We start from the raw sequence: 27,750 nt of genomic DNA, 5'->3' as shown, positions 1-27,750 counted from the left end.
ATGAAGGGGTTGACTGTGCTGTAGCACCTGCCAGTTTTGCCTTCACCAGCCATGTGACTGCCGTAAAAGTGCATATGATAAAAGTCACTTATTCCCTTCCTATCTGTGGAATCTGAGGCTCCGTTCAGTGCTGTTAGGGAACACACGTCCCCTTGTGAGAGCCTGCATTTACAGCCGTGATGTGTGGAGACTCATTACCAAGAATATCTTCAGAGACAGAAATCAAGTCAGCCTACTACAGGCTTTAATTATTTCAAAAAACCACAAACAATATTTAAATGATATCAATGCTTGCATTCTAAATTTAAAAATGACTCTCATTTCAGGATGACAGGAGGCTGAGTAAAGGAAACATCACTACGTCACCAATTGCTCTCTAGTCATTAAAGTGACGGTTATAAAAATCGGAAACACAGATGAATAGTTACTGTAAATGAAAACAGCCCAGGTGCAAAACTCAGTGTTTGAGGAATGAAGCAACTACAGCCTTCATCCGTGTCTAGAGAGAGCCTAAAGTGGAAATGTGCTGTGTGACTTGGCTTCCTTTACTGAGCTAAAAAACTGATTGTGGAATGACCCAGAAATTCCACATCTGGATATATATCCCAAAGAACAAGCCCATATGTCCGATTGAAGACATATACGAGCATCTAGGGACTTCTTTGTTCATGCAATAAGACTGGTAAACCAAATAATAAAACAGGCACCTGTGTTGGTATATTGCTGTATGTTTTTATAGAGGGATCTTGGACAGAAGCAAAATAAAATGAATAACTAGTAACGGTTTCAGTCAATGTTGAATGTTTGTCTTAAATTTGGACATCAGGTGAAAGAAGCCACCCAGGTGATAGAACAGGAAGGATTGGGTCACCTGAAGCTTCTGTGATTGGAGGCCACAGGCCATCAATGTTGGCAGAGTCCAGAGAACTCTGTGGATGGCCAGACGCTAAGGTAGGCTGAGCATCAGTAGAATAGTAAGGAGATGTGTGCTTGTGAGCATCTCACTATGCAGAGGATGGAGTTTGCCACGTAAATAAATGGTAAGTGATAGGTGCTCAGATAATATTTACCTTGGCATTGACAAGTCCAGAATAACATGAGGGTATAACATTTTTCGGCCAACTCTGCTACGAGTTCCCAAGCACCATTTATTATCAGAAAGATAACTGCGGGCAAGTACATTCCACATATAGCTTCTGAGTGGCTTAGACCTTGAAGGAGAAGTAAACATGTTCTCAAGAGGCTGGACATAGTCACCATCAGGTTGAATGCATCCCTTCTGTGTTCACTTATGTCTGGGATGGTTAATGTTTATTGTCAACTCAGCTTCTGGACATGTCCACTAGAGCATTTCTGGAGATGATTAACGGAGTGGATAAGACCCTCTCTGAATATAGACAACCACATTCCATGCACCAGGAGTCTAGACTGGATATAAGAGGGTAGGAGAGAAAGGCAGGCACTTCCCAGCATTCCCTGCTCTATGCTCCCTTGCCCACAGAGATGTGAGGAGGAGTCTCAGATGCACACTTCTGTCCACATGGACCACTCTTCTTCACCGTGATGGGCTGTACCCTCAAACCCTGAGCCAAAATGAATCCTTCCTTGCTTAACTTACTTCAGAGCAGGCAGTTAATCACAACAAGAAGTAAAGCAAGCAACACAGTCTCCGCCTGGCCTCTCTGTGTCCGTTGACACCTTCAGCAGGCACCTACTGTGATGAGCTGAATGCTGCATCTCAGGATGCACTCAGGACAAAGGTGTCACTTCTTCTGGCAGAGGAAAAATAGTAGCCTGGTGTATCCTGGGTCAGAGGCACAGACTACGGTGGGCCTTTGCAATTGCCATGTACTGACATGGAGGCAGTGATGGCTTTGAAAGTTTACACATTACACATGGACTTTTTTTTGGACGGGGTGGGGGGGAGACAACAGTAAAGAAAGCAGGCTAGATGCATGTTCCCCCTGCTTTGTGCATATCTTCAAAAAGCGAGTTCTGGCTGCTTCAGGCTGAGGGCCATGTGGCAGTGGGTATGGTTATCTCCATCCCCTTCTACAAGTGGATCCTAGGTCCTTGTCTTTGGACTACCCACTGTGAAAATCAGTGGTGGAGTATGAGCTGACACGAGGGTTCAGGATCAGGACATGGTCTTTCCTGGGTAATGTTCATCTCAGTCTTAGGTCTAGTTCAGAGACCCTTTGCTTCCCGTCTCTGCCAGTTTGTAGGCGGCCACGTGGGAATGCTTGGTCATGGAGGTCAGGTCTTGTGATCATGTCAACACAGTGATGATTGCTAGGTTTTGTGCCAGGGGAGGGTTCATGCAATCACTACAGAAGACAGGGCTGAAAGGAGAGTGAATTCAAAAGTGTATCAGGGGGGTGTGGTCTATTTTCCACAATCCTTTGTCTCACAGAGGTGAAAGACAGTCAACAAACCCTCAAGACCAAGTGGAAAGAAGCTTAAAAGGTACAAAACCTATGTGATCTGGTTTGCTGGTCAGTGGTTCAGAGAGCCAGACCAAGGCAGGACCCAGTAGAAATGAAAGGCCCGCTGGCCAGTTATAAGGTTTCCTGAATCTTCTAAGAAGACGGATGGTCACTAACCATGGAAAAGAGATGTTCCCTTGGCTGTGAAAGGCTGGTGGAATGGCTGGACAAGTTCTAGCTTTCAGCTGCAAAGTCTTTCATAGAAAGTCACTGTGTGTGGAGGGACACTGCACCCTGGGCAGAAAACCATGGGACTGCTTCCCTTCCCCGGAACAGGACTTTCACTTCATAGGGTTGAGCCACAGGAAAGGTTCAGCTCACATGCTCATAGCATTTACAAGAGAGGTTGAAGTAGAAGATTGATGTCATGGCAAGACTTTGTTTCAAAAATATTATATATTCATATATATACACATATAGACATACATATACTATACACATAATCTACATATAGTATACCTATGCATATATATGTATATCTAAAATCTATCCACATACGACACCCCTTCCAATTCCACCAGGAACCAGAGTTCTGTGGGCTTTAATTATTACCATGACCTGAGTTAAGGAGAGTATGGTGGTTTGTATGCTTGGCCCAGCAAATGGCACTATCAGAAGGTGTGCCCCTGTTGGGGGTAGGTGTGACCTTGTTGGAGTAGGTGTGTCGCTGTGGGTGTGGACTTTAAGACCCTCATCCTAGCTCCCTGGAAGCCCTTGTCCTAGCTGACTGGAAGCCAGTATTCTATTAGCAGCCTTCAAATGGAAATATAGAACTCTCAGCTCCCCCTGCACCATGCCTGCTTGGACACTGCCTTGCTCCCACCTTGATGATAATGGATTGAACCTCTGAACCTGTAGGCCAGCCCCAATAAAATGTTATCCTTTATAAGATTTGCATCGGTCACGGTGTATATTTATAGCAGTAAAATCCTGAGACGGAGAGTAATTCAGAGTTTACCTTGTGTGACCTGAAGTCAAAGATTCCATTTCCAGAGACAGAAGTTTGGGATATTTTCTCATGAAGATTCCATAGAGATACAGGAAAGGGTCCAGAGTGAATTAAGGACCCTTCAGTGAATACTCAGAATGCCTAGCTTCTCACAGAGTGAAACATTTCCTAAGGTCATTCATCTTATTTTTACCTCTTTGTGTCTTATTGCTGTGATAAGATTGCTTGCTACAGGAGACTGTGCCTACATACCACAGAGAGCAGACACTGAGAAGGACTTTGCAACAGGAAAGAGGCTAGGTCCATGTAGAGGCTCCAGGGACAGTGAAACGTGCCTGCATCTTCTGGCAATTCTCAGAAGATTCACAGAGTGAGAAGGGCCTGAGAGAGGTCACTGCCATCGTGAGGACCTGGGATGGCTTCATGTCTGCAGTGTCCCTCAGGAAGCTTTGCATCTCAGAGCCCCTGAGAGTCAAGCTCAGGTTCTACCAATCCTAGGGCACATCTCAGGTGCTGTCCCAGATCCTGGTGTTCGCTGTTTTGAGTGTAGCTCCTTATGCACCGTGCCTGGAGCTCTTTGGGAGCAAGAGTGGCTCTCTGTTGAAGAGAGGATGGATCTGCTTTAGGAGCACAGTGGACCAGTAGTCTGCGGATGCTCGGGGACACTGGCCTTATGCCGCCATTCCCCCAGTGGACCGAATGAGCAGTTCGGTCAGTAGCTGTGACCGTGAGGAGAGGGTGGAAGTGGTTGGAAGGTCCCTCGATACGGTCAGGCTGTATCCCTGGGAGGTAGGCTGTTCTGCACTTCAAACTTGTTCCCTAATCCAGTGGAGTCCCGGGAGCTCATCCCCATCCACAGAGAATATCGATTAGCACAATTTAGTGGAGACTACCATAGCTTTTGAGAGCTCATGGGTGAAGCTTCCTTGGCACACCCTGAAGATGATATTTCACAACAGGTATCTTGGTTCTCTGGTTCTTAGACTCTTTACTGTTCCCATTTTGTCTTTTTCCTTGAGTTAAGATACATTTTCAATTGAAAAAAAAGAAAACAAAACAACAGAACTCCTGGCAGCAATGGGGAGAAACACACACCACACAGACACAGACACAGACACAGACACAGACACAGACACAGACACAGACACACACAGACACACAGACACAGACACAGACACAGACACACACACACACACACAGAGACACACACACACACACAAAGAGTGAGGTTTAATAAATCTGGAAGAAAATGACCCACGATGTCCTTCCAACTTCAGCTGTTCCAATGAGGAAGCCACCTGAGTCCTGGGTGTTGTGTGGGTGAGGCCCCCCCCCCCAAACTTAGTGTAGCCAAACATCCAAATTCATGGGCCTGATTTCATTATTAAATCCCTATGAAGGCCGAGCATCTGTGTGCTACAAAGGACTGACAAGCATAGTTATGAGCTGAGGAAGTCAGATTCATAAGCAAAGGCATTTCGCTCAGGATCCACTTTGTGTTAAGTCGTAGCTCAGAGCAGGAGTCCAGGTCTCTGCTTGTTAGCCCTTGAGAAATGAAAACCCAGCTAGCAGACTAGAGTGCTGTACACACAAACTCACAGCCCCGCCCTTAGATGTGTTCCCATGCACAGACCTGCATGTCTACATGTTTTGCCAACACATTAGCCAGGGCTTCTGTCAGGATGTCCAGGTTTTGTTGCTGTTTTTCTTCTTACTATTATTATCTCTTTCTGACAGTTGGTTTTTGTTTTGGTTTTTGTTTGTGTCCCTTCCTGATAATTACATTTTAACTCAAACCCTCCTTTTGCATTTTACATTTAAAAAAATAAACGTTAATGCACGTATGTGAAGTACACAGTGTGGTTCGTGTGTGTACACATGTGTGTGTGTGTGCACGTGTGTGTGTGCACGTGTGTGTGTGTGTGTGTGCACATGTGTGTGTGTGTGACTAGAATTGTACTAGATCCTCATTCCATCTCTCAGTGTTGAGAACAGTTGTCACATTTACATCTGCACCTCTGCATGCCATGCCACCACTTGAGCCTTTGATCAGTATGGCATTTCCCGCCCCATACCCGGAGGCTCGAGTTTTACTGTGTTTTTAAAGAAAGCGTCTGGGTATCTTTACAGTTTAATGTAAGTATCGAAAACAGAGGTCTTTTTCACCCGGAGGAGGTTCAGATGGCCAGGCTCTGTATGATGATGGATCAGAGTGTGAGGGGGTATCCAGGCCACAAGGGGAGGCATGGGTGCAGGGGAGAATAAGAATGAGGCCCGGGGACTGCAATGCAGCAGAGCCAGCGCCTCTCCTGACAGCAGCGCCTTTCCTGACAATGGCTTTCAGCCAGGCTGCCTGTCGCTTATTAGCTGATCTGCCAGTTCACTGAATGTGTTCACAGCTGCACCCCTGCACCCAGTTTAGCAAAAGCTGCAGACACCTGCATACCCAGATGCAAAGTATCAGAGGACCAACTTGCCCTCAGGCATGGCTCACATTTGGAAAATCTTTACTGTAATCCTAATTTCACGGAGCGTAAAGAAATTACTGATATAAAAAGAATCGACTCTAAACCTTTCCAACTTTAAAACAAACCCCTCCCTCCCCAAACCCTATTATGTGTCCCTGTTCACTACATGTGCATCTTGTGCCAACAGGGGCCAGAAGAGAGTGTTGGGTTCCCCTGAACCGAGTTCCAGATAGTTGTGAACTACCACATAGGTGATAGGAACCAAACCTGAAGAACAGCCAGTGCTCATGACTGCTGACCCATCTCTTTAGCACCAGGCCCCACCCCAATCCTTCTCATGATCTTCCTTAGAAGAAGCACATTGGAAAAATATAAGGTTTGGAACAAGATCTATCAGTGTTTATATCCCAAACCCTTCCCTTTGTAGCTAGAAATCCCACCATTTACAAAAGCCCTCTATGTTTATGTGAAACAGAAAGAAAATGCCCATCCAATGCCCCTCGTCAGTGTACAGAATGACAGTCTAGTTCCTAGCCTAGCTTAACATCATGCTCAGTATATGATAACAACAGCCAATTGTCCCCTCACCATGGATCCAGCTGTACACCTGAAGAAACCAGGCTGTGTGTCTTCAGGGAAGCAACTTGAGTAGAGGGTGAGCCTCTGACCATGATTCCGACCATGATTCTGATTCTAGATGGCTTTGCTTACTAGATACAATCGCCTCAGTCAAGAGACATTTATGAAGCAAAGCCAAGGCATTTAACTGCAGTTACTGACATAGCCAATGTGGACTTTCTGACACAGGGGCTCATCACGGAGCATAGCATGGCTTTTTGTTCAGAGACAGGATCTCCGGGGTGCAGACTGTATTCCCCGTTCTTATCCCTCTGGGGTATTGTTTATTCTGACATAATTTTCATTATGCCCCAGTGACAGGCACAGGGAGTTAAGGAACAGATTCCATTGACTTCTCTGAGCAGGGCAGGTCACAGGCACTGAGAGGGGGTTGAGCAAAGATGACAGGAGCTTCCTGAGTTCTGTCCTAAAATAAGATGTGTGCTGACTTCCACATTCAAAAAGAGGCAGGAAGAAGGATGAAGAATGTTTATCCAACTTAAAAAAAAAAAAAACACCTAATTACTCAGAGACTTTATTTAAACAGTTTGGCTTTAGACAGTATTTTCAAAGGCTAGAAGTCATCATTGACAAGAAAGCTCATGACACTTGATGTTCAGTCAGTCACGTCTCTACAGACCAGTCAAGTCTCCTGAAAACATGGATTCAGGACCAAAGCAGACAGGTCTCCCTTACTTATACCAGTCACATCGTTCTTGAAGACAACTCACAAGTGTTATGACTGATATTTAAATTCAACTATGATCTTGTCCAAGGTGTCTGGCAATTTTTATAATAAGAACATTTTTATAATAAGAACATCTTACCATCTCTTATTTGCCCTGTGGTCCTGGCAAATCTCATTTGGGTGCTAGAATGTACCAGAGGCTTTTGGTACCAGGGGCAAACCCTTCGAGCTCCTCTAGCTCCTCCTATCTGGAGCTGGAAATGCTCACTCAGGATCGTGAAAAGCAAATGCAGTTACAGAGAAAGATGGCCGGCTCTTCAAGAAATCACCGTCTATGTCTGCGGGAGGGGCGTAGCTGGAGCTGGAGGCTTGTTTAGAGAACAGGTTTTGCTTCAGATATTTGCTAAATTACAGAATTTGGGTTGTCATGGTAATCAGCAGAATGATTTAAACAAGTCTACCCAGAAATAGAAGTCACTTGTACTGTATTCATAGGAATCAAAGAAATCTCTCCTTATTTAATGAAAAGAAAATTCTCAATTTGAATGAAGAGAAACATGGTGTGTCAGATTCACTTCTCTGACAAACTGCTTGTTATTACATCTCTGAAATGGCAGAAAGACAAAATATTTAGAACTAAAACACATAGAAAACTTGTGGAATGAACTCGGAGGTACTTAGAGGGTAGTTTATAGGCCCAGAGAAAAGAAAATCACTTAGAAATGCCAAACATTCAATTTGTAATCTTGGAGAACAAAAGAACAATTCTCAAAAAGAAGAAAAATAAGAACACAATAAACCAAAAAACAGTTAGACGAACGTGAGACTTGACAATCAAATACCACCAACAACAAATAATGCTTTTTTAGAAACGAGTCTTACAGGCTAATTTTGAACCAGATCAAAGACACAAAAAGAGCTGAAAATCTTCACCACAGTTACAAACTTACTAAAGACTATAAAGGCACACCTGCAATGGACACAGAGTGAGTGTAAGTGGGTAGTCTTAAATGCCTTTAATGCCTTAAAATGGGTAGTCTTGTGGAAAGCATACATGACTCAAAAAAATAAACAAAACTCCGCGGTCACACTCAATTTGTTCCCTAACTGTTGGATGGCATTAGGAACACTGTAGAGAGGAGAGAAACACAGACTACCTTTCCTACTCATTAGTATGAATTTGACAGCCAAGAGTTCCACCAGGAGAAAGAACTAGAATCCCATCTCACTCATGAAAACAAAAAGAAGCTAAACCAAGCAGGGCTGGAACCCTTACTGGAAGAATAAATTAATGTAAGAAATAAAACAGCTAAAGAAAGAGCTGAGAGGTTGAAAGCACTGTCGGCCATTGCAGAGGGCTGGCTTTGGTCCCCAGCATCTACATGGGTTCACAACTATTGATAACTACAGTTCCATGGAGTCTGATGGCTCCTTTGCAGTCTGTGGCCACCAGGCATTCATATGGTGCACATACATACATGTGGAACACATACATAATCGTAGTACACATACATGTGTATGGTTTACATACATGTGGTACACATATATAGATATGGTACACATGCATACATGTAATGCACATACACATATATATGGCAAATATACACACATGTGGTGTACATACATACATGTAGCACATAATACACACATATATTTATGGTACACATACCTACATGTAGTGTACATACATACGTGTGCTACACATACATACGTGTGGTGCACATACATACGTGTGTTGCACATACACACAAGCAGGCAAACACATATTGAACAATAAAAAGTTTAAAGTAACTAAAATACTTTTAAAGTAAAAAATGGACTTAGTGAGTTATATGTGTGCATTTGTGCATTCTCTCTCTCTCTCTCTCTCTGTCTCTCTCTCTCTCTCTCTCTCTCTCTCTCTATATATATATATATATATATATATATATATATAAAACAATAGTAGTTAAAGGAGAAGTCATAAATTTGACAGAGCAGGAAAAACAGCAGGAATTGAGAGAGAAGAGTTGGAACTGACAAAAATATAGAACTTTTATGTCTTAGTCTCAAAAGAAAAAAAAAAGCTGATTTGGTGAAGCAGCTTTAACCCTAGCATTTAGAGCAGAGGAAGATGGATCCCTGTAAATTTGAGACCAGTCTGAATCACTTATCCAGTTCTAGGCCAGCTAGGGCTATGGGATCCTGTCTTAAAAACAAAAGAAACAAAGTCTCATATTAAAAGTTTACAGGAAACGTAAGAGCTCCTGAGGGAAGATGAAGTACAGGAGCTTTAAGTAAACACATTGCATGAGGGCGAGTCCTAGCCATACTGCCATCGTTCTAGAACCGAGAAAGACATTCCATCACACACGCTGTCTGGCAGCACTGCTCAGTGAGATAAGGCAGAGAGAGAAACAGGAGGCACAGAGGGAGGAAACACCCTCTGGTTGTTTATTAGAAGAAGGTCAGCCTGGGAAGTTCTCCATTCAGCATCTCGGTAAACTGAGACGTAGCAGAACAGAGTTCATGGTGGTAGCACCAAGTAAATCGAAATTTCCAGAAAAACAAACAAACAAACAAACAAACAAACAGCGAGGGAGGGACACTCAGCGAGCTGAGGAGAAAGCAGCAGGCATTGCTGACTGCTTGAAAGAGCACAGACAAATGCTGCAGTGCAGAGGCCTGCCCCAAGAGGGACAGGACCCTCCTACAGTCATCTGTGGATGTACTCTGGGCAGTATCCTAAGAGAATGTCTCATGAAAATCAAAATTAAAACAGAATGTACAGAAAATTAAAGATCACTAAAACAAGGGAGAAAACCGGAAACTACAAAACAAAAACAAACAAACAAACAAACAAAAAAAAAAACCCAACTCGTTAAAATGTGCTATTGATATGATTTCAGTTGGATTGAAACCCAGGGTGACTGAGCATGAATACTAATAAATAAGCAGGGATATTTGAGTACTCGAATCAAATATGAAATTGTTCCAGTTCCTCTATACAAAATAATACTTACAATGTGCTGAAAAATCTCAGTTTTGGGGAAAATGTAAAATACCCTTGTAACAAGAGAGGACCACCTATGATAAGTCAGAAGCAAGACTGAAGTGTGCCATACATCTGCGACCATCTCCGCGCCGCAGTGTGCAGCTGTCACTGTGCATTTGCTGGAGGAGTCCGCTGCTCAGTCAGAGAAATGCAGACTCATGCCCTGACTGCAGTCCTGCCAGGAAAGCCCAGCCCAGGGGAATCCTGAGTGTGTACCGAAGCTGCACACAAGGATGCAGCTGGCAACGGAGAGAAACGCGGAGAAAGACTTAGCCAGGCATCTGCAGATGAGGTTTTTGCATCTACAGGAATTATCCAGCAACTAAAAGTGCAAAGAGACTACTCTTGATGGGTCATTGTGGTTAAATCTCAAAACCTACATGGCGTTTAAAAACAAGGGGCAGAAAATACGTTTCAGGCTGGCACTTCTGCGCTTCTTTTCTGCTCGTGTTCCTATGCAGTTCTTAAGGAAAAGAGGATGGCTGGAGAGCCAGAGGAATGCTGGGAAGGCCTGAGCCAGGTCTACCCTAGGAAACAAAAAGGGCCTATGCTTTTAACTCTAAGTGCCCGTCCCTTCTGTCTCATTAAAAATGGAACAGCCAGTGTTAGACATGCTAACACGTACTAACATTTCGGCTGCAGGTAAACATCTGCCTTCCATGTTACCTTGTACTTTGTTTGGATTTTTCAATCTCTCCTAGCAAAGAATAAAAGAAGGCAATTGAGGAAGGAGGTGCATCAAAAGCTATTAATTTTAGTAACGACATTACTCATTAAATGGAGAACAAAGTGCTGAGGGAGACTACCTCCATTTCCCAGCAAGTGCCCAGCCGGCATTTTATTATTTTTTATGAGGCATTTAAAAATTAATAACATAAATCCATTTATTAAGAATTAAATGCTTTCAAAAGGATTAACAAAGAATGTATAAACTGTCTCTTTAAAACCCGTGCTTACGTCTAGATTTTTGCTGCGTGTTTCCTGCAGCCTTTCATCTGTCTTACGCTTTCCCGGGGGTAACTTTATAAGCTGAAACTCTTCAAGTCTAAATCTTCTTTGTCTACTCTCAGTAAAGCGGTACGAGGAGGAAGGCCATAGTTTGTTGTAAAGTAATGATCCCCACCGCATTCTTAGACACATCGGCTCTCTGCAAATCACAGTTTCCTGTTGTGTTTCTTAACCAAGGCTAGGTAGTGTGTCCTTTAACTATAACAAGTATAAAATATAAACTATGATGAAGTGAGAGTTGGAGAGGGAAGGCGAGCGATGGAGTCAACACACAAAGTGATGGTTTGAGTGAGGAGAGCTCCATAGGCTCAAGGGTGGCTCTCAGTGGAATTATTCAGGAAAGATCAGGAAGTGTACCCTTGTTGGAGTAGGTATGGCCTTGTTGTGTTGTTGGAGGTTGGTTTTGAGGTTTTGAAAACCCATGCCAGTCTCAGCCTCTCTCTCTCTCTCTCTCTCTCTCTCTCTCTCTCTCTCTCTCTCTCTCTCTGATGTAAACTCTCAGCTACTGCTCCAGTACCATGCCTGCACTCCACCGTGCTCCCTCACCACAGTGATCACCCACTCACCTTCTGAAACTATTAGCAACCTCCCAATTAGATGTCTTCTCTTATAAGTTGCCTTGGCCATGGTGTCTCGCTATAACAACAGAACGTGGTCAAACACCCATGTCTTTAGATACGTACAGTGGTCAATAGAGGCAAGAACGAGTAGCTTGAGAAATGCCACAAATGCTAGCTCGCCGGGCTTCTTCTCTATCCCTCAATCAACCTCAGCACATAGGGAAATGAGAAGATGGGGTGGTGACCTCAGGCCTCCTGGAGAAAGCCCTTGTCATTCGACACAGCAAGCCTTGAGCTCATCCTCTCTGTCCTTGAGTCTCACTGTTTGGCAGAGGAGCACCCGTGACCATCTCTGTGGAGCACACACCACTGATGATCACCAGTGCTGTGGCATACCCTGATCAGGGCCAGTGCTAGCTAGCTTTATGTCACCTTGACAGCTTGCCATCGGAGGGAGGGAGCCTCAACTGAGGAATTGCCTTCATAAGATCAAATCGTAGGCCCACAGTCTCATATGTTTGAATACCGGGCCTCCAGTTGGCAGGCTGTTTGGGAAGAATTAGGAGCATGGCCTTGTTGGAGGAGGTGTGTCACTGGTATTGAATGTTGAGGCTTCAGAAACCTACACCACTCCAAGTTAGCACTCTCTGTTTACTGATTGTGTCTCAAAATGTGAGATCTCATCTGTGCTGCCTGCCTGATGTTCACTATACTGGCTATGGATTCACCCTCTCAAACTGTAAGTCAGGATAAATTATTTCTTTTTATAGGTTGTCCTGGTGTCTCATCCTAGCTATAGAAAAGTAACTAAGATACACATGAACTGTGAGAGTCTTTTCCATACCTCCAGTGCTCATCCACATTTGGCTGAATAATTTAAAACAGAAAAATAAAGGTCAGATCGGTCTAAATAGGATCTCCAGGTCTATGTCGTCTGTATCAGCTGGAGCCTTATCTTCTGGGCCCAAGGACTCTACATGACATCCTGTGTGTCTTCTGAAGGTGTTATGGAGTCCCAGGCCTCCTTTCACAAACAGACAGTCCACCACACACCTGTCTCTCAGGCACTACAGTACTGCTGTCTCCCACTGGACACTGGGAGGGGATGTGTGCAAATATATACACATATACTGGTATTCTGGAATTTGACAAGAACAGAATTTGATTAAGAAACAGGCTGAAACTGCCCATAGCTGTTCCTTACTGGGCTCTGTGAGAGCACTGTTGCTCTCTCAGGACAGCGTGGGCTCTGCTTGTATCAGGGGCTAGGGATCTGGTAGATCAACCAGATTTTGTGAGCTCTAACACGTAAGTTCCTATTCTGATTCCTTTTGCCTTACTGCAAGGCTGATCCCAAGCCAAAAAGGACAACAGCCTCCCTAGAGGCAGGGTGCCATCAGCAGTGGTCCAGGAGTGAGGATGACAGAAGGTGAAGCAGGGGTCCACAGGTAGGATCTGACTCTCTTACAGGAGGCTGGGGGAGCAGGGGATGGTAGTGAAAGCAGACTGTGCTCACACAGCTATGGGTTATGCCAGCTTTTAATAGTGACATCATTGTCTACTCCTCTCCGGGCCAAGAAATTATAGCTTAGAAAAAGCAATGTCCCCAGAAAGGATTAACATCTGAAAACTGCGGTTTTAAAATGTGTTCTTTTAAAGAGAAAGACTTTGGGAGGAACTGGAGGGAGGCTCCTGTTTCACCTCAGTTTTAACAATAAAATATGTGATTTTAGTTTTTACTTAACAGGACCTTACCCTACAAGCCACTTGTGGACACACACTTTGAGAAAGATAAAGGCTTAGGGAAACATAAAGCATGGTTGTTAGAAGTTCCTAAGTTCTCATTGCTTCTGTTATTGGCTTCCTCTTCCTCAGTGCATCAGGTCACCTTGAACTAAGCCTAACAGCTCCAACGTGCTCCATGTCTGACCTGCCTTAACAACAGCCTAAAGCCTCCTGAGAGAGTCACACAGATGTCAAGGTCACAGCAGACAGCAGCCCAGGAAGAGCTCACATTAATCTTCCAGGCTGGCTTGTCTAGGCAAACACTGGGACAGTCTGTTCTTAATTAACTCATCATGAACCTTCCCCTGCCTGACACCACAAGGCTTCCTCATAAAAATGTCTTCACAGAATCAAGAAGAGAACATACAACTGTGTTTTCATATTAGACCCATTTTACTTTCAGAAATGAGGTGGTTGCTCCCTGAGAAGATATCAGATCTGCCTTGACTTTGTTTGCTCCTTTCATGGTCCCTCAATGTACAGGTGACCAGCATCCAGCCTCCCTTGAAGCGTTCACAATAAATAGAGTGTGGCAGTATCCCACCATTTCAGTGTGCTTGCTAACTGTCAGCTATCAGAGTTGTAAACTTATCATGTTCCACACGATCATAATAAAGGTATTGTAAGGTTATGAAAACATTTCCAACCTTGCTGAGCCAAGAAGCAGAGCTTTAGGTACAGTACTATAGGTATAAGTTTCCCTTACATTGAGGGGATTTAAACCCAACTTTGGTGGCTCTTAAAAAAAAAAAGTTAATAATTCCAAGCAGATTCTGTCTCTTAGAGGTAGAGTGTATACCTGTAACTTATGATTGATTTCTCGTTCTCCATGAATACTTTCCTCATGTAGCCCCTTACGAAGACATTCAAAAGCAAAGGCTGCCTTCCGCCATTCCACTCTGATACACCAGGCGAGATACCCACTGTCATGGAAGCCGTGCTTCCTCTCTTTAACTTATCCAAGTGTTTCCAATCGTAAATATTCAAGACACTGCGGGATTCAAATGTCAAGTGGAAATTTTCTAGAAGTCTCCAGGTTTGTGCGCTAATTAAACATGAACTGATCACTATCCACATGAGCAGGAATGCTACTATTTTTCTACCAGGTTAATTTGGTAAGTTTAGCACATCGGTATCAGCTGTGAATAATTGTCACCTTTACAGACTGATGGCTCTAAGAACTGCACAAGGGCAGTAGTGCGGTACACCTTTGGTGGGTTGTTTGTGAGACTGAAGTAAGGGAAGAATGTTCTCCCCCATGTAGACAGCTCCATCCCGTGAACTAGCATCCTGGTCCAAATTAAAAGTAAAAAGGAGAAAACAAACTTGAGCCTGATATCCCCTTCCTCTGCTTCCTGGCTCACTGACTCCCTGGGTTCAGCTGCTCCCACCCTCAGCCTTCCCTGCCATGGCAGACTGTGTCTCTTCCAAACCAGAAACAAAAGGAAACCCTTCCATGGCTCCAGCTGCATATGTAGCAGAGGATGGCCTTATCTGGCATCAGTGGGAGGGGAGACCCTTGGTCCTGTGGAGGCTGAATGCCCCAGTGTATGGAAATGCTGGGGAAGTGAGGCAGGAGTGGGTGGTTGGGTGGGGGAGCACCCTCATAGAAGGAGGAGGGGGAGGGGATGAGGTTTGCAGAAGGGAAACTGGGAAGGGGAATAACATTTGAAATGCAAATAAATAAAATAATCAATAAAAAAAAAAAAGAAAAAAAGTAAACCCTTTGTAACTTAAGCTCCCTCTCTGAAGTAGTAGTGCACCACAGGGAGGGCAAGTGTTTCGAAGATAGAGGACCACAGACCAGCTAGTAACCAGAGAAGGAAGAGCTAGGGCCCTCATCACACCAGAAACAGAGGGGGGGGGAGGGAGAGAGAGAGAGAGAGAGAGAGAGAGAGAGAGAGAGAGAGAGAGAGAGAGAGAGAGATTCTGCTAAAGCACATGGGCCACCCAACTTCCCAGGAGGTTGAACACATGTGGTGTTGAGTACTGAGATTTTTGCACAGTGCATTTAAGGAACTTTAATATCCCTTAGTTCAAAGCCTGAAATACCTATACTCAGCTCAGAACGTTCCCATTAATTGATGTCAATTTTAATATTTTCCAAGAAATGGCTTAATCCAGGGATTTGGTAAAGAACTCTAGGACAACAGAAAAGTTCCCAGAGTCTGGTTCAAAGTCAAGCATGCCTGTGAAGACTTCTGAGTGTGATTTCACTTTCAGATGTCTGTCCAAGGTCATTACCAGTAACAAAAATAATAATGGAGGTTTTCATTGACAAAATGCCATGGGAGTCTATAACTTTCAGATGATCAAATAGCCCTGAGAAGCTACTGCTCAGAGATGATTAAGGATATGAGCCAAGAGGATTACCAGAGACCCTTTGTCAGAGAGCCTACGAAGTAGGTAAGGAATCTCAAGGCAGAACTATACACAGCATCAAACTGGTTCTGAAAGAGACACACGTGGGCTTTCACCAACCCCTGAGCTTTAGATATTCTTAGACCGCCTTGTTCCTAGAGTCATGAAATTTCTATTCTTCTCATGCACAAAAGGCCACAACTATACCTTCATTCTAGAGAGAACACATTTGCATATCTATGCATGAGAGACAGTTTGATTCATCCATCAGTGCTGGTGGGTGGGAAGGTGGGGTGGGGCTTATCTTTCTAAAGAATAATTAGTAATACCTTCCAGAGAGGTTAGCTTGCTAAGATGAAGAATGAATGAAGTCTACCCCTGGGCAATGCTGTAATGCAAAGCATCTGTCCAGGGTGAGGCTCTGGTATGTGTAACAGGGTAACACTTGAGCCGCCATCCACAGCACCTGAGATGCAGCTGGATAACCCGGGGCCAGCTATAGTCCTGAGTTGTGTGTGACTGAGCGAGTAACACTCAGCATCAACAGCTAATGGGTGGTGTGTGACAGGGTAACTGAGGTCTTGGTGTCCAGACCCCCTGAATTATGTGTGGCATGGTAGCATAGGTGCAAGCATCTACTGTTCCTACCTTTTATATTCATCTTGATTCTGGAGGCAGCAATTCACAGTGTTTATCAGAAAACCAAACAAACGACTGTACAGTGACTTGGCCAGGAGGTCTCGGTAAAATGCAGCAATCTGCGTGGTGTGTCGGCGTATTATCACGTCTCCTGGAACAGCGAAAGGATGGGGAGGCATGAGGACAGCGGCCCCTCATTAGAAGCCAATACAACTGTCTATGTCCCAGTCACTTTCTACGACATCTGTACATGTCCAAAACTGTTTAAAATGGCGCCAAAGGGCGGGGTATGTCAGTTATCACCATCTGGAGTAAGTGTTGGGTGCCTTGACTTCTACGCACACCACTGCAGCTCTCTCTCTGCATCCGAGCCTTTTCCTCTCAGTAGGAGAGCTAGCTCAGGATTCTGTGAGTGAGTTTTTTGATAATAGCTCACTGGCCCAGGACACTTGAACACTTGCCTGGCTGGAAAGTCATGGTCCAATAAATCAGAATGTGCCTGTGGATTTAGGGGGCAAGACTGGGCCTTCCGGAGGAAGCTCCTGTCATTCTCAAGTGGAGTGATAGGAATTCTGAGAGAGGACTTCCAGAATGAACGACCAGTGAAGGGACTCAGGTTAGAGAGTTAGGATGATCTGGGGTGTGGGCAGATCCGATAAAGCATTGTTGGTGGAAACAGTGTGTGAATGCTGCTGGGGTCACAAATTCTCTCCTGTGGCCTTGGCCAGCAGGGCGTGTCCTTAAGTCTCAGGCTGAGCAAGTGGCAGGGATGGGAGAGTCCTCCAGTTGGCTGGAGGGATAGGACAGAGAGAGGAGCCACCACAGAGACAAGATAGAACTTCACTGTCTTGAAAGAACAAGGTCAAGACCATGGGTGTGGTACAGCCCATTAAGGCAGGGGACAAGTGCAGCCTTCCAGGAGATGTTACCACCAAAGTTCAGGGTTCTGGTAGTTGGGGAGCTTTGAAGAGTGGGCAACATAGTGAGAGGAAGGGAGGGTGGTATGAGCTGAGGAACCAGATGGTAAGTGACAAATTAATTTAACATGTGCACTTGTTGGTTTTGTGTGTCAACTTGATACAAGCTAGAGTCATGAGAGAAAAAGCAGCCCCGATTGAGGTGATGCCTCCATGAGATCCAGCTGTAAGGCATTTTGTCCATTACTGATCAATGGGAGAGGCCAGCCTACTGTGGGTGGTGCAGCCCCTGGGCTGGTGGTCCTGGGTTCTATAAGAAAGCAGGCTGACCAAGCCATGAGAAGCAAGCCAGTAAGCATCACCTTCCATGGCCTCTGCATCAGCTCCTCCTCCAGGTTCCTGACCCCTTTGAGTTTCTGTCCCGACTTCCTTCAATGATGGACTATAATCTGGAAGTGTAAGCTGAATAAACACCTTTCCTCTCCAACTTGCTTTTTGGGTCATGGTGTTTCATTGCAGCAAGAGAAACCCTGACTAAGACAACATGTCTTCCGAAAGACACAACAGAGGATCCTGCATTTTGAGAACATCAGGTATTTGATGTGGCTGGGAGCAAAGGAATGGATGAGGACATGGCTAAGAATGACCATGAAATGGGGCCTGGAAGTCTGTCCTACAGGGAGGACCTTCTCTAAGAAAACCAGTGTCTTTGAAAGACTGTTGCCCACAGGTGAGAAGCAGATTTCCATTTCACGCCCATGGAAAGATGGAAAATGAGTGAAGTCGAGAGAAAAATACCAGCAGAGGTTGCTGCTGTGGTGATGGTGGACAAGAATCAAAGAGGGCAGTGAAGATGGAAGCTCTTTGAGGGTTCAGAGGAATCTGACCTACTTGGTAGAGAAGGGTGAGGGGAAAAGGGAGCCAGCAGAGCCTGGGTGGATCATGGGAAAACTCAGAGTGCTGAGAAGTGTGGAAGGCGGCTCTAAGAATTCCAAGCATCAGACCCTGAGGCAGCAGGTAAGGTCAGCATAGAATGCTGAGGGAGGCTAGCCCTCACATCTATGAAGAGGAAGGTTGAAGAAGGACATCCATGCTGAATTTTCAGTGGATAACTGAAGCACACACAGGAGAGCCAGTCTCCTGTACACTAAGCATACCTTGCACCAGTGGCACAGGAAGTAGGCATACACAGAGGGCTGGAAGCCGCCCTGTGAAGGTAGACAGCCTCTTTACCTGTGACTTGGCCTCTGCGGTGATTAACCCCTTTTAATCTGACTCCTTTCCTCCCTAAGTAGAATAATAGTTACACCCGCCTCCTGACCATTCTTGAGATCGAAAATGACAACATTTCGAGCATTTGGCTCTGTGCCATCCTGTTATAAACACCAAATAAATGACAACCCCCATTCTGAGCCAGAAAGGCAGAGAGTAGGCTGCCCCACCCCCACGAAGGTCTATGTTTTATGAGAATACATCCTCGTAGTAGATTGATGGCTTTGTTTTTCTGAACTGACATGACAGGTTGATTAGGGAGGGGGCTAGTCACTCAGAATGATCTCCTGGGAGCATGGCAGAGTTCCTGTGTAGCAACAGGGACCAAACAGACTTGCAGTACATTCTTCTGGCACTCAATCCATGCAAACAGTCTCCCTGTGTGGAGACAGGCAAGGCTGCGTTTAATTTCCCTACTTGAAAGAAGCCCAGGAACTGTACACAAAGGTCAAAGTCAGATTGCACAAGGATTTACCTTTAAAATACTGAATATCAGTTGTTAGGGCAGATGCCAGCTCGTCTGTCGACACTTGCAACATGCCTGCCACTGAAAACAAAACAGGCTGTAAATACGAAGGCACCGTGTGTTTTGACATGAAGAACACTGTGCTGTATCTTCATTGTGTACAGACTTCGTGTAGACACGTCAAAAAGAAGGAAGGCAGTTTCTACTCTCTGGGATAAACTCATCTAGAGAAATGCCTTAGTACTCCAGACACTGGTGGGATCTCGTGTCTGTCTGGATTCTATAAGGACACATTTTCCCCTTCACCACCCTCGTAGATAGGGCTGGATTATTTTTTTTTTTCCAAATTTCTTATTAAAATAACTTTGAAACAGGTGAAAAATAGACCATTTATTGAAAGCCTGCAGTTTGAGGATATTTTTAAAAACTAGGTGTGACTATGAAGGCAGTATCAAAGAAGACAGAGCTTTTGAACATGTCATTTAAAGGGAAGTAATTGTGAATTTATAATGTTTAGCTAATGGCTCCTCTCTAAATACTGTGTGGACTGTGGTGGCGGGGCAAAGAATATTCAGATAATATCACATGAGCTGAAGTGTACACTGACACCCCCATGCTGTTGGTGTGGTGTGCAGAATGGGACCACGAAAGCACATTTGTCAGCCACCCCCTTTAGAGAAAAGAAAGAGGTTCTCCCCTCCCCCCAGGACTTCGGAACCAGACAGTGGTTGTTGCAGTTAGTCTGATTTTGTGCTGTGTCTCCATCTACTGGCAGCGTTGTGAAACTGCGCCTCAACAACGTTCCCATCAAGGTGGCGCTCCACTGACCTTGTTCCAGAAGCTGCAGGTCAGAGACAAAGGCCGAGTCAGCTTCTGTCAGCGCGGTGAACTGAATGTCTCCTATGTGTAATATCGCCGATAGGATAACAAACAGGTTCTCCACCTCCTAAGTGTTTACAGAGAAGAGACAGAATAATTCAGAGTGAGAGCTCTAAGTAACCCAGAGCACTCTGGGGGTGGGCTTGCCACTCTTCAGACCTACAGTGTGAGGTTCAGGAAACTGTTGAAAATTAAATCTCAACTCAGTGTGAATTGCCATAATTTGCTGTTCTGATATGGATCAGTGTGTTCTGGATAATCATTATTTAAAAAAAAAAACCCAACAACAACAAAAACCTATTATTGATTGTAGTCCAAGCTCTTGACAGGAAGCACACTGTTGTCCCAAGCTGTTCTTGCACATGGGTACAGGGGACAGGAAAGGAGGTCTGGAAGCCTGGAGCGGAGGGAGGAGTAGGACCTGAAGCTGGGGACTGTCATTTTTCTGTCCTTAAAGTGAACACCTGGAGACTCGGATCTCAAGTAATTCCTGGATGTAACATCCCATAATTATGACAGACAGCATTTCCCACTGGACTCTGCAAGGTGATCATCTCTGGACAGGCAAGGAGGGCCTGGGCTGCTCTTGGGGGTTTTATGAGTCAGTGAGGGAGACTGAGCTTTGAAAGTTCACTACAACCCAGATATAATGCAGTGAAACTGAATCAGAGGAAACCTCCCTGTGGAAGGAGGAGGAGACCTGGGTCCTGCCTCTGTCTGCAGTGGTGCAGGAGTGTCCTCCTGCCTTGACAGCTTGCCTGCTGCTGCAGACAAGGTGCAGAGATGGAGGCTCCTCTGTGGAAGAGTCTCAAAGAACCACAAGCCCTTGCAGATTTTGCCCTGAAGGTCTTATCTGCCAGAAATACTGTTCTTAGAATTGTCATGGCCACTACTCCAAAGTGGAATAATTTTTGTTCCTCACATTGCTTTAAAGGCTTACGGTGAAGGGTGGACATCAGGCCATTTGTGTAAATGCACTGCTGTCTTGATCAGCTGTGCCATTCAGCAGGTGTGTTTTGCTTGTCCTGCCTTTGAGGATCAGTTGTGGGACTTCAAAGATGTTTCCAAGTGGATGATATTTGGTTAAATGGTACCCTGCCCCTGTTTGCGCTCCTGTTCCTTACAGTATCTAGAAACTCCAGGTTGGGGCGTGAGGATAAGAAAACAGACATCACAGAAGCCAGTGCCAGTGGGAAGGGCCAGAGAAAGACAGACATGTAGAAATCGAATAATCGAGCCCAAAAGAACAAGACATCATCCGACTGCCTCTCACTGTGGATGGAACTCAACACTCTGAAAAGTGTGGGGCTGGTCAAACAAAATGTCTCATTAAATCCACTTAGGGTGAGCCATTTGTGGACTGTCCTGTGTGCTTTCTCTTGCCCTCATTGCCCAAGACTGTGGACAAGCATGACACACACCCTTCTAAGAAAAGAAACAGAGTTTGTACTTCAGATTACATCTGGGATCAAGAGTCACCAGTGACCTCTTGCTAATTGTTCCTGAGGACTTGGCCACAATCTAAAATACTTCCATATTGAGGGAGCAGAGATAACACATCAGGAAAACGGAAATGATGTCTAAGAACATCCTTGGGGGCTTAAGCATTCATGTTTAATTCTTGGGACCAGACTTATTCAGAGCAGTAACCTCTAACCACGTGGCTATTTAAATTTAAATTAATATTTTAAGACATAAAAAGTTACTTTCCTCAGCCTCCTTAGTCACATGTTAAGTGCCCAGTATCCAGAGAAGGCTATGAATCTTAGGCAGCCTGGCTTGATCACAGGCCTCTCCTTTATCTTAGAAATTGCTCTGGCACAGCAGTGGGCTAGAACTTTCCACACACTCTCTAGCCCGCTAGAGAAGATACTTAAGTAAAGTGATTACATTAGTTTGCAGGGCGGTCATTTTAACAGTACAGTTTCTTTAGCCTGGCCAGTTTCCTCATGGTTCAGACAACACAGTTATTTGGTTTGTTCTAGACATGTATGTGAAAGGGTTTTTCTATTTCTATTGAAAATGGTAGGTCTGGAGAGCTGGCTCAGTGTTTTGGAGTGTGGCTGCTCTTAGACAGGACCTGGGTTTGATTTTCAGCATCCACAAGGTAGCTTATAAAACATATGTAACTACAGTTCCAAGGGACATAATACCCTCCTCTGTCATGAATGGGTACTATGTGCAAGAACAACACCCATACATATTAAAGAAACAAACAAACAAAGAAAGAAACAAAAAAGAAACAGAGAAGAGATAAATAGGCAAACAAATGAAATCCATGCCTTGTTACTGTATCTAGCATCTCTGCTTTGTTACTGTATCTAGTATTTCTGCCTTCCCCGTATCTAAGATCCTTTCATCCTGTTTCTCTTCTGCCCAAGCTTGGCAGTCAGTACCAGGAGGCCATATGGAACCTGTTCTCTGCTGAAACATTGTCAGAGCTGGCGACAACTCATGGGCTACGCTGAGGTTTAGGAAATGGTTTGGGACAAGTGACTCTATAGACCGGTGGAGGCTGGTTTTCTGTGTGAAGCCCTGATAAGGGGACTCACCAAGGCGCTGAAGCCAATTACATTCAGAGCATGTTTCAGAGCTGCAAGTCTGTCCTTGTTCAGAGAACGCTCTGCTGTGGACACATCTTCCCGCATGCCTTGGCTCACATACCTGTGAGGATAAATATGTGGTATTATGGCTTGGCTTGGCGTCAAATGCTGGTGGTAAAAGGTTACCTCATCGATACCTGATCTCTGTCATAGTGGAAATCACCTGGACGGTGTGTCTCCAGGTGTTTACAAAGCTACTGGGGAGCACATGATGTTTCAGGAAAGCAGACAGTTATTCTAGTACCAGAATATAATCACACTGAAGACACGAGACTCACCTTATCTGAACCCTTTCTCACCAGGGGAGACGGTCACCAGCACGCTATGAACTTCATACAGGAAGTTGGCAGGTGTCGAAGCAGGCATTGTAAGTCACATTTGCATGAAAGATACTTAATGTATACTAATGTATTATTCTTGCTTGCCAGTAACATTTGATTTTAAGGTTGCTTTACAAACATCGAGGCACTGATTACCAAACGCAGGCATATCGAAAAGCTGAGGACACCAACCACAAAGACAAAGGTCTCCTCCAGGAAACTCATCAGGAACAAGTTAGGTACCCAAGACAGAGACAAGAGGAGAGCTGGCCATAGTAGAGCACACAGGCAGAGCCAATGGCCTGAGTGTGGATGTACAGTGCTTCTAAGTGTGGAGGAAGCAGGTAGGCACCACAAAGGAACACCGTGGAGGAGCTAGCTAGGCTTCCTGAGGAGAATCCATGGCTAAGTGAGAATGGGCCTAGATTGCAAGTAATGCCTACATCCCAAGAACTTGTAGCAGCATGTATGGAGTGATACAAGATTACTCACACATGGGGTGCACAAGATGCACAGGTGAGAAAAATGGGAATCTATGGTGAGCAAAACAAAGATTGCCATGACAAGAGGGGGAGCTAGGGCTCGTGTATAGCAAGAGGAGAGAACCCCTAAGGGCTAGAATCAGAAGAGGAGCATCCTGGGCTAGAATCAGAAGAGGGGCATCCTGGGCTAGAAGCAGAAGAGGGGCCTCCTGGGCTAGAAGCAGAAGAGGGGCATCCTGGGCTAGAAGCAGAAGAGGGGCATCCTGGGCTAGAAGCAGAAGAGGGGCATCCTGAGCTAGAAGCAGAAGAGGGGTGTTCATGAGACAAAGTTACTGGAGGAGGAGTGTACTGGCTGGTTTTGTGTGTCAACTTAACACAAGCTGGAGTTATCACCGAGAAAGGAGCCTCCCTTGAGGAAATGCCTCCATGAGATCCAGCTGTAAGGCATTTTCTCAATTAGTGATCAAGGGTGGGCGGGCCCATTGTGGGTGATGCTATCCCTGGGCTGGTGGTCCTGGGTTCTATAAGAAAGTAAGGTGAACAAGCCAGTAAGTAACATTCCTCCACGGCCTCTGCATCAGCTCCTGCTTCCTGACCTGCCTGAGTTCCAGTCCTGACTTCCTTTGGTGATGAACAGCAATGTGGAACTGTGAACTGAATAAACTCTTTCCTCTCCAACTTGCTTCTTGGTCATGATGTTTTGTGCAGGAATAGAAACCTTAAGACAAGGAGGAAGTCTAGGTGTAGATCGAAGTGAGGTTAAGGCTGGGAGGGAAAGGGTGTGCAGAGAGGGTAGACTTGGCTGGGCTGGGCAGGGAAGAGGCTGGGCTGAGAAGAAGCAGTTAGGATGATTTGTATCTGGTGTCAGTGTCCTTGGGGTGATGGATCTGGTCCATCCACTGGGGATCATTATCAAGGGGGTATCTTTGGGGAAAAAGCTTCATGTTTGTATCAATCATGACAAATTTAAAACAAACTATTAAGTTTTAGGCCACAGCCAGAGAAATAACAGCTACAACAATCTGGAACTTTGTTAGCCTCAATAGAAGAAGATGCATCCAGTCTTACTACAGCTTGATATACCAAGGCTGATGATATCCATGGGAAGCTTCCCCTTTTCTGAGGAAAAGGGAACTGTGGTGGATGTGGGGGCGTACTGGGAGGAGAGTGGAAGCTGCAGTGGGGATGTAAAGTAAATAAATAACTTAATAAAACATAATTCAAAACAAGTACATGGAACTCAAAACGACCGGAAAAGAAAAGAGCATGCTTTCTCTGTGCAGAATCCTGAAATCACGTGAGTGAATGAGCTCACAATAGAGGTGACTGTAAATGTATGAGGCCATCTTCTCTCCATAGACACTACACATGAGAGGAAGTATAAAATTATAAGAGAGTAAAGGTGGGCAACTGAGAGGATAATCTCAGTGTGCATCATGTGCATGCATGAAGAAAGGGGCGTGAGAAGGAGATGGGTGTGGTATAGGTAGGTAGAAGATAGACTGAGATAGATAGATAGATAGATGATAGATAACATGCATACATAGATAATAGATACATAGATAAATAGATGATAGATAAATAGATATATAATATATAGATGACAGATAATAGATGATAGATTGATAATAGATGATAGATGGATAGATAAATATACATAGATAATAGATGATGGTTGGAAAGATAAATAGATGGGTAGATGGATGGATAGAGAGAGAGAGAGAGAGAGAGATAGTAAGTGGATGGCAGACAGATGATGATAAGTGGCAGGAGGATTTTGGGTTGCACTATACAGCTGGTAAGAAGTGACTCTAGACAAATTAATGACACTCTGCCTTAAAAAAAAGAAAAGAAAAGAAAAGAAAAGGCCTAGGCTTCAGGTTAGTGATAGAACATTTACCTTGTGCATACAGATTGTGGGGTCAACACTTAGTTAATAAAAAAAATATGTAAACAACAAACATCAGGGTGTGGTAGCACACACTTAGAACCCCAGTACTTTGGGACTGAGGCAGAACATTCAGGACTTCCAGTCTAGCCTGGGGTAACTAAGGAGTGAGATGATAGCCTGGACTACATGAGATCTTATCTCAAGAAAACAGTCAGAAAAATGAACACGAATATAACGTTTCTATTCAAACTTAAAGAACCCTCGGCATTGCTGTAGTATCCAGAATGACAGCCAAGAGAGGTATTTCAGAGTTCCCAGCAGACTGTGTCTCATCACAAGGTAGCTGGTGATAAAAAATTACATGTTTATATTTTATTTATTAAAGGTAGTAATTTTCCCATTGGCATCTCTCATCATGAGACCACACGCAAAGGCACAGAAATATTGAAAAGTATGTGTGGGAAGGATCGACACCGAGCATCTCCAAGGAGACTTGACTCTAAGGAGCATTTAATCCCCCTTTACTCTCTCAGTGTGGACCAAGCATTTGGGGAACTACGCTCAACAGAAAGCTTCCAGTTCTGCCTGACTGTGTTAGGTGGGGGAAGGGAGAAGTCAGTCAACATGTCAACCACTGACAACACCCTAACAACAACTGACAAGAGTCAGCCACGGATCCGCATACTGTAGGGACTTCCTGAGACCGTCTTGCAACGTGGAGTATCTTCTGCCACAGTTTCACCTTTCCCTCAAACGGAAGGGAAAGGGGCCAAGCACAGCTTTTAAATAGTTATTTTCCCCAGATGGATCATGTGTGCCACATGACAGTGGCCTCTGCAGGTTCTGTTACCTTTAAGGGGATGACTTAGGTTCAGGCTTGAACTTCTCTGTGGTTTACCTCAGTGCTTGACAGACTTCATCTCCCCTCCCCCGACCCATCACAGCAGCTCCATGCACCATCAGTGGATGGAGCTGATCAGACTAGTGGTCTGGATGAGACTAGTGGTCTCTAGCTTATCTCACTAATCAACAGTGTCACAGTCCCCAGAGTTTCCACTCAGGGTTCAGTGTCTTCTGTATCACCCACAAATGGCAACCACACTCCTATGGCAGGAACAATCTACATTGTCATCTCCTTTTAAAATTCACCCATAACAAGGTGCAGAACCACTCAGTGTCCATGTGAGGATATTGAAGCCAGTCCCTTGCTGAAAGCTTTTATGTTTCAAGACTGGTGGGTCAGGAGAACATTCTAGGTGCTATTTTCCCACAGGGCTGGAGAATGTAATTTAAAGGTTACATACTCCTTTGTAATCTGGGCTGCATCTTTTGCTGGAAGCCTATATACTTATTATATAGATTTATATTCTGTAGAATATTAAAGACATAGAAGAAGGAGGCTTTAGCTCTTTGCCTGCTTGTCCTTGCCTTGTGATTATATCCATTCCTTCACTGACATTAGAACCTTCACTGGGATTCCAGCACAGATGGAAGACCAGCTGAACTATCCAGTCGTATGGACTGAACAAGTACTAGATTCTTGGATGTTCTGCTCACACCCAGCTAGTGTTGAATTATCTGGACCACAGCTGCTAAGCTATTCAAAACAAAACCCCATACACACACACACACACACACACACACACACAATTATTATTTAATTGTATGTTATATAATTATATATACTAAATTATATATACTAAATTAAGAATTATGTGTTATATTTGTTATATATCATATATAAGTATATAATTAAATGTAATATATTTATATATAATACATATTTATGTATGATTATATATTACACAATTAATATCTAACATTACAACAGGCTGTATTCATCCAGAGATAAGGAACAGAGCTTTCTCTAGCTAATATCAAGTCATCCCCTCCTGACAGAAGGCTCTGTCTGTGAGGAGAGATGAGTACCAGTACACACCAGGAAACTGCAGCAAGAGGGGTTGGAGACAGAGCCTTCCTAGGGGAACTTAATTACCAAAAGAATTACTTAAGACAAATGCTGCTCTCCCTTTGCCCCCAACACCTATCCCTCCTCACTTTACTCTCACCCTCCCTCCCTGCCTCCTCTCCTAACTCCCTTGTGTTAACCCATTGAATTTGATTAGTTCCGCCCATACACACATGAGTGTGGGGTCATCCCCTGGGTGTGTAAGCATACACACTCTTACCCACACATGCTTCCCTTCATGATCCTTTTTTTTTTTTTTGGAAGAGAAAGAATGTCCCCATTACCCAATGGGTGACTTTGATCATCTTTTTTTTTTTTTTTATTGGATACTATATTTACAGTTCAGATGTTATCC

The 27,750-nt window shown here is 44.4% G+C and overlaps 1 protein-coding gene across 2 annotated transcripts in view; it reads right to left on the bottom strand.

Annotated features, from left to right (window-relative positions):
- The window catches only part of Myo16 (myosin XVI), a 482,119-nt gene that overhangs the window by 176,311 nt on the left and 278,058 nt on the right, over window positions 1-27,750 (bottom strand). For both annotated transcript variants that reach the window (XM_076913797.1, XM_034520363.2), the window contains exons 17-20: window positions 22,683-22,794; window positions 20,080-20,197; window positions 19,261-19,332; window positions 16,606-16,747 (exon numbers count right to left, since the gene is read on the bottom strand). In XM_076913797.1, coding sequence (XP_076769912.1) covers window positions 16,606-16,747; window positions 19,261-19,332; window positions 20,080-20,197; window positions 22,683-22,794 — 444 coding nt within the window. The remainder of the gene's footprint in view (window positions 1-16,605; window positions 16,748-19,260; window positions 19,333-20,079; window positions 20,198-22,682; window positions 22,795-27,750) is intronic.

Source organism: Arvicanthis niloticus, chromosome 16 (assembly GCF_011762505.2).
Source record: "Arvicanthis niloticus isolate mArvNil1 chromosome 16, mArvNil1.pat.X, whole genome shotgun sequence".
Classification (NCBI taxonomy): domain Eukaryota; kingdom Metazoa; phylum Chordata; class Mammalia; order Rodentia; family Muridae; genus Arvicanthis; species Arvicanthis niloticus.
Note: the sequence above shows the minus strand (reverse complement) of the source record. Positions and strands in the feature narration are given on the sequence as shown.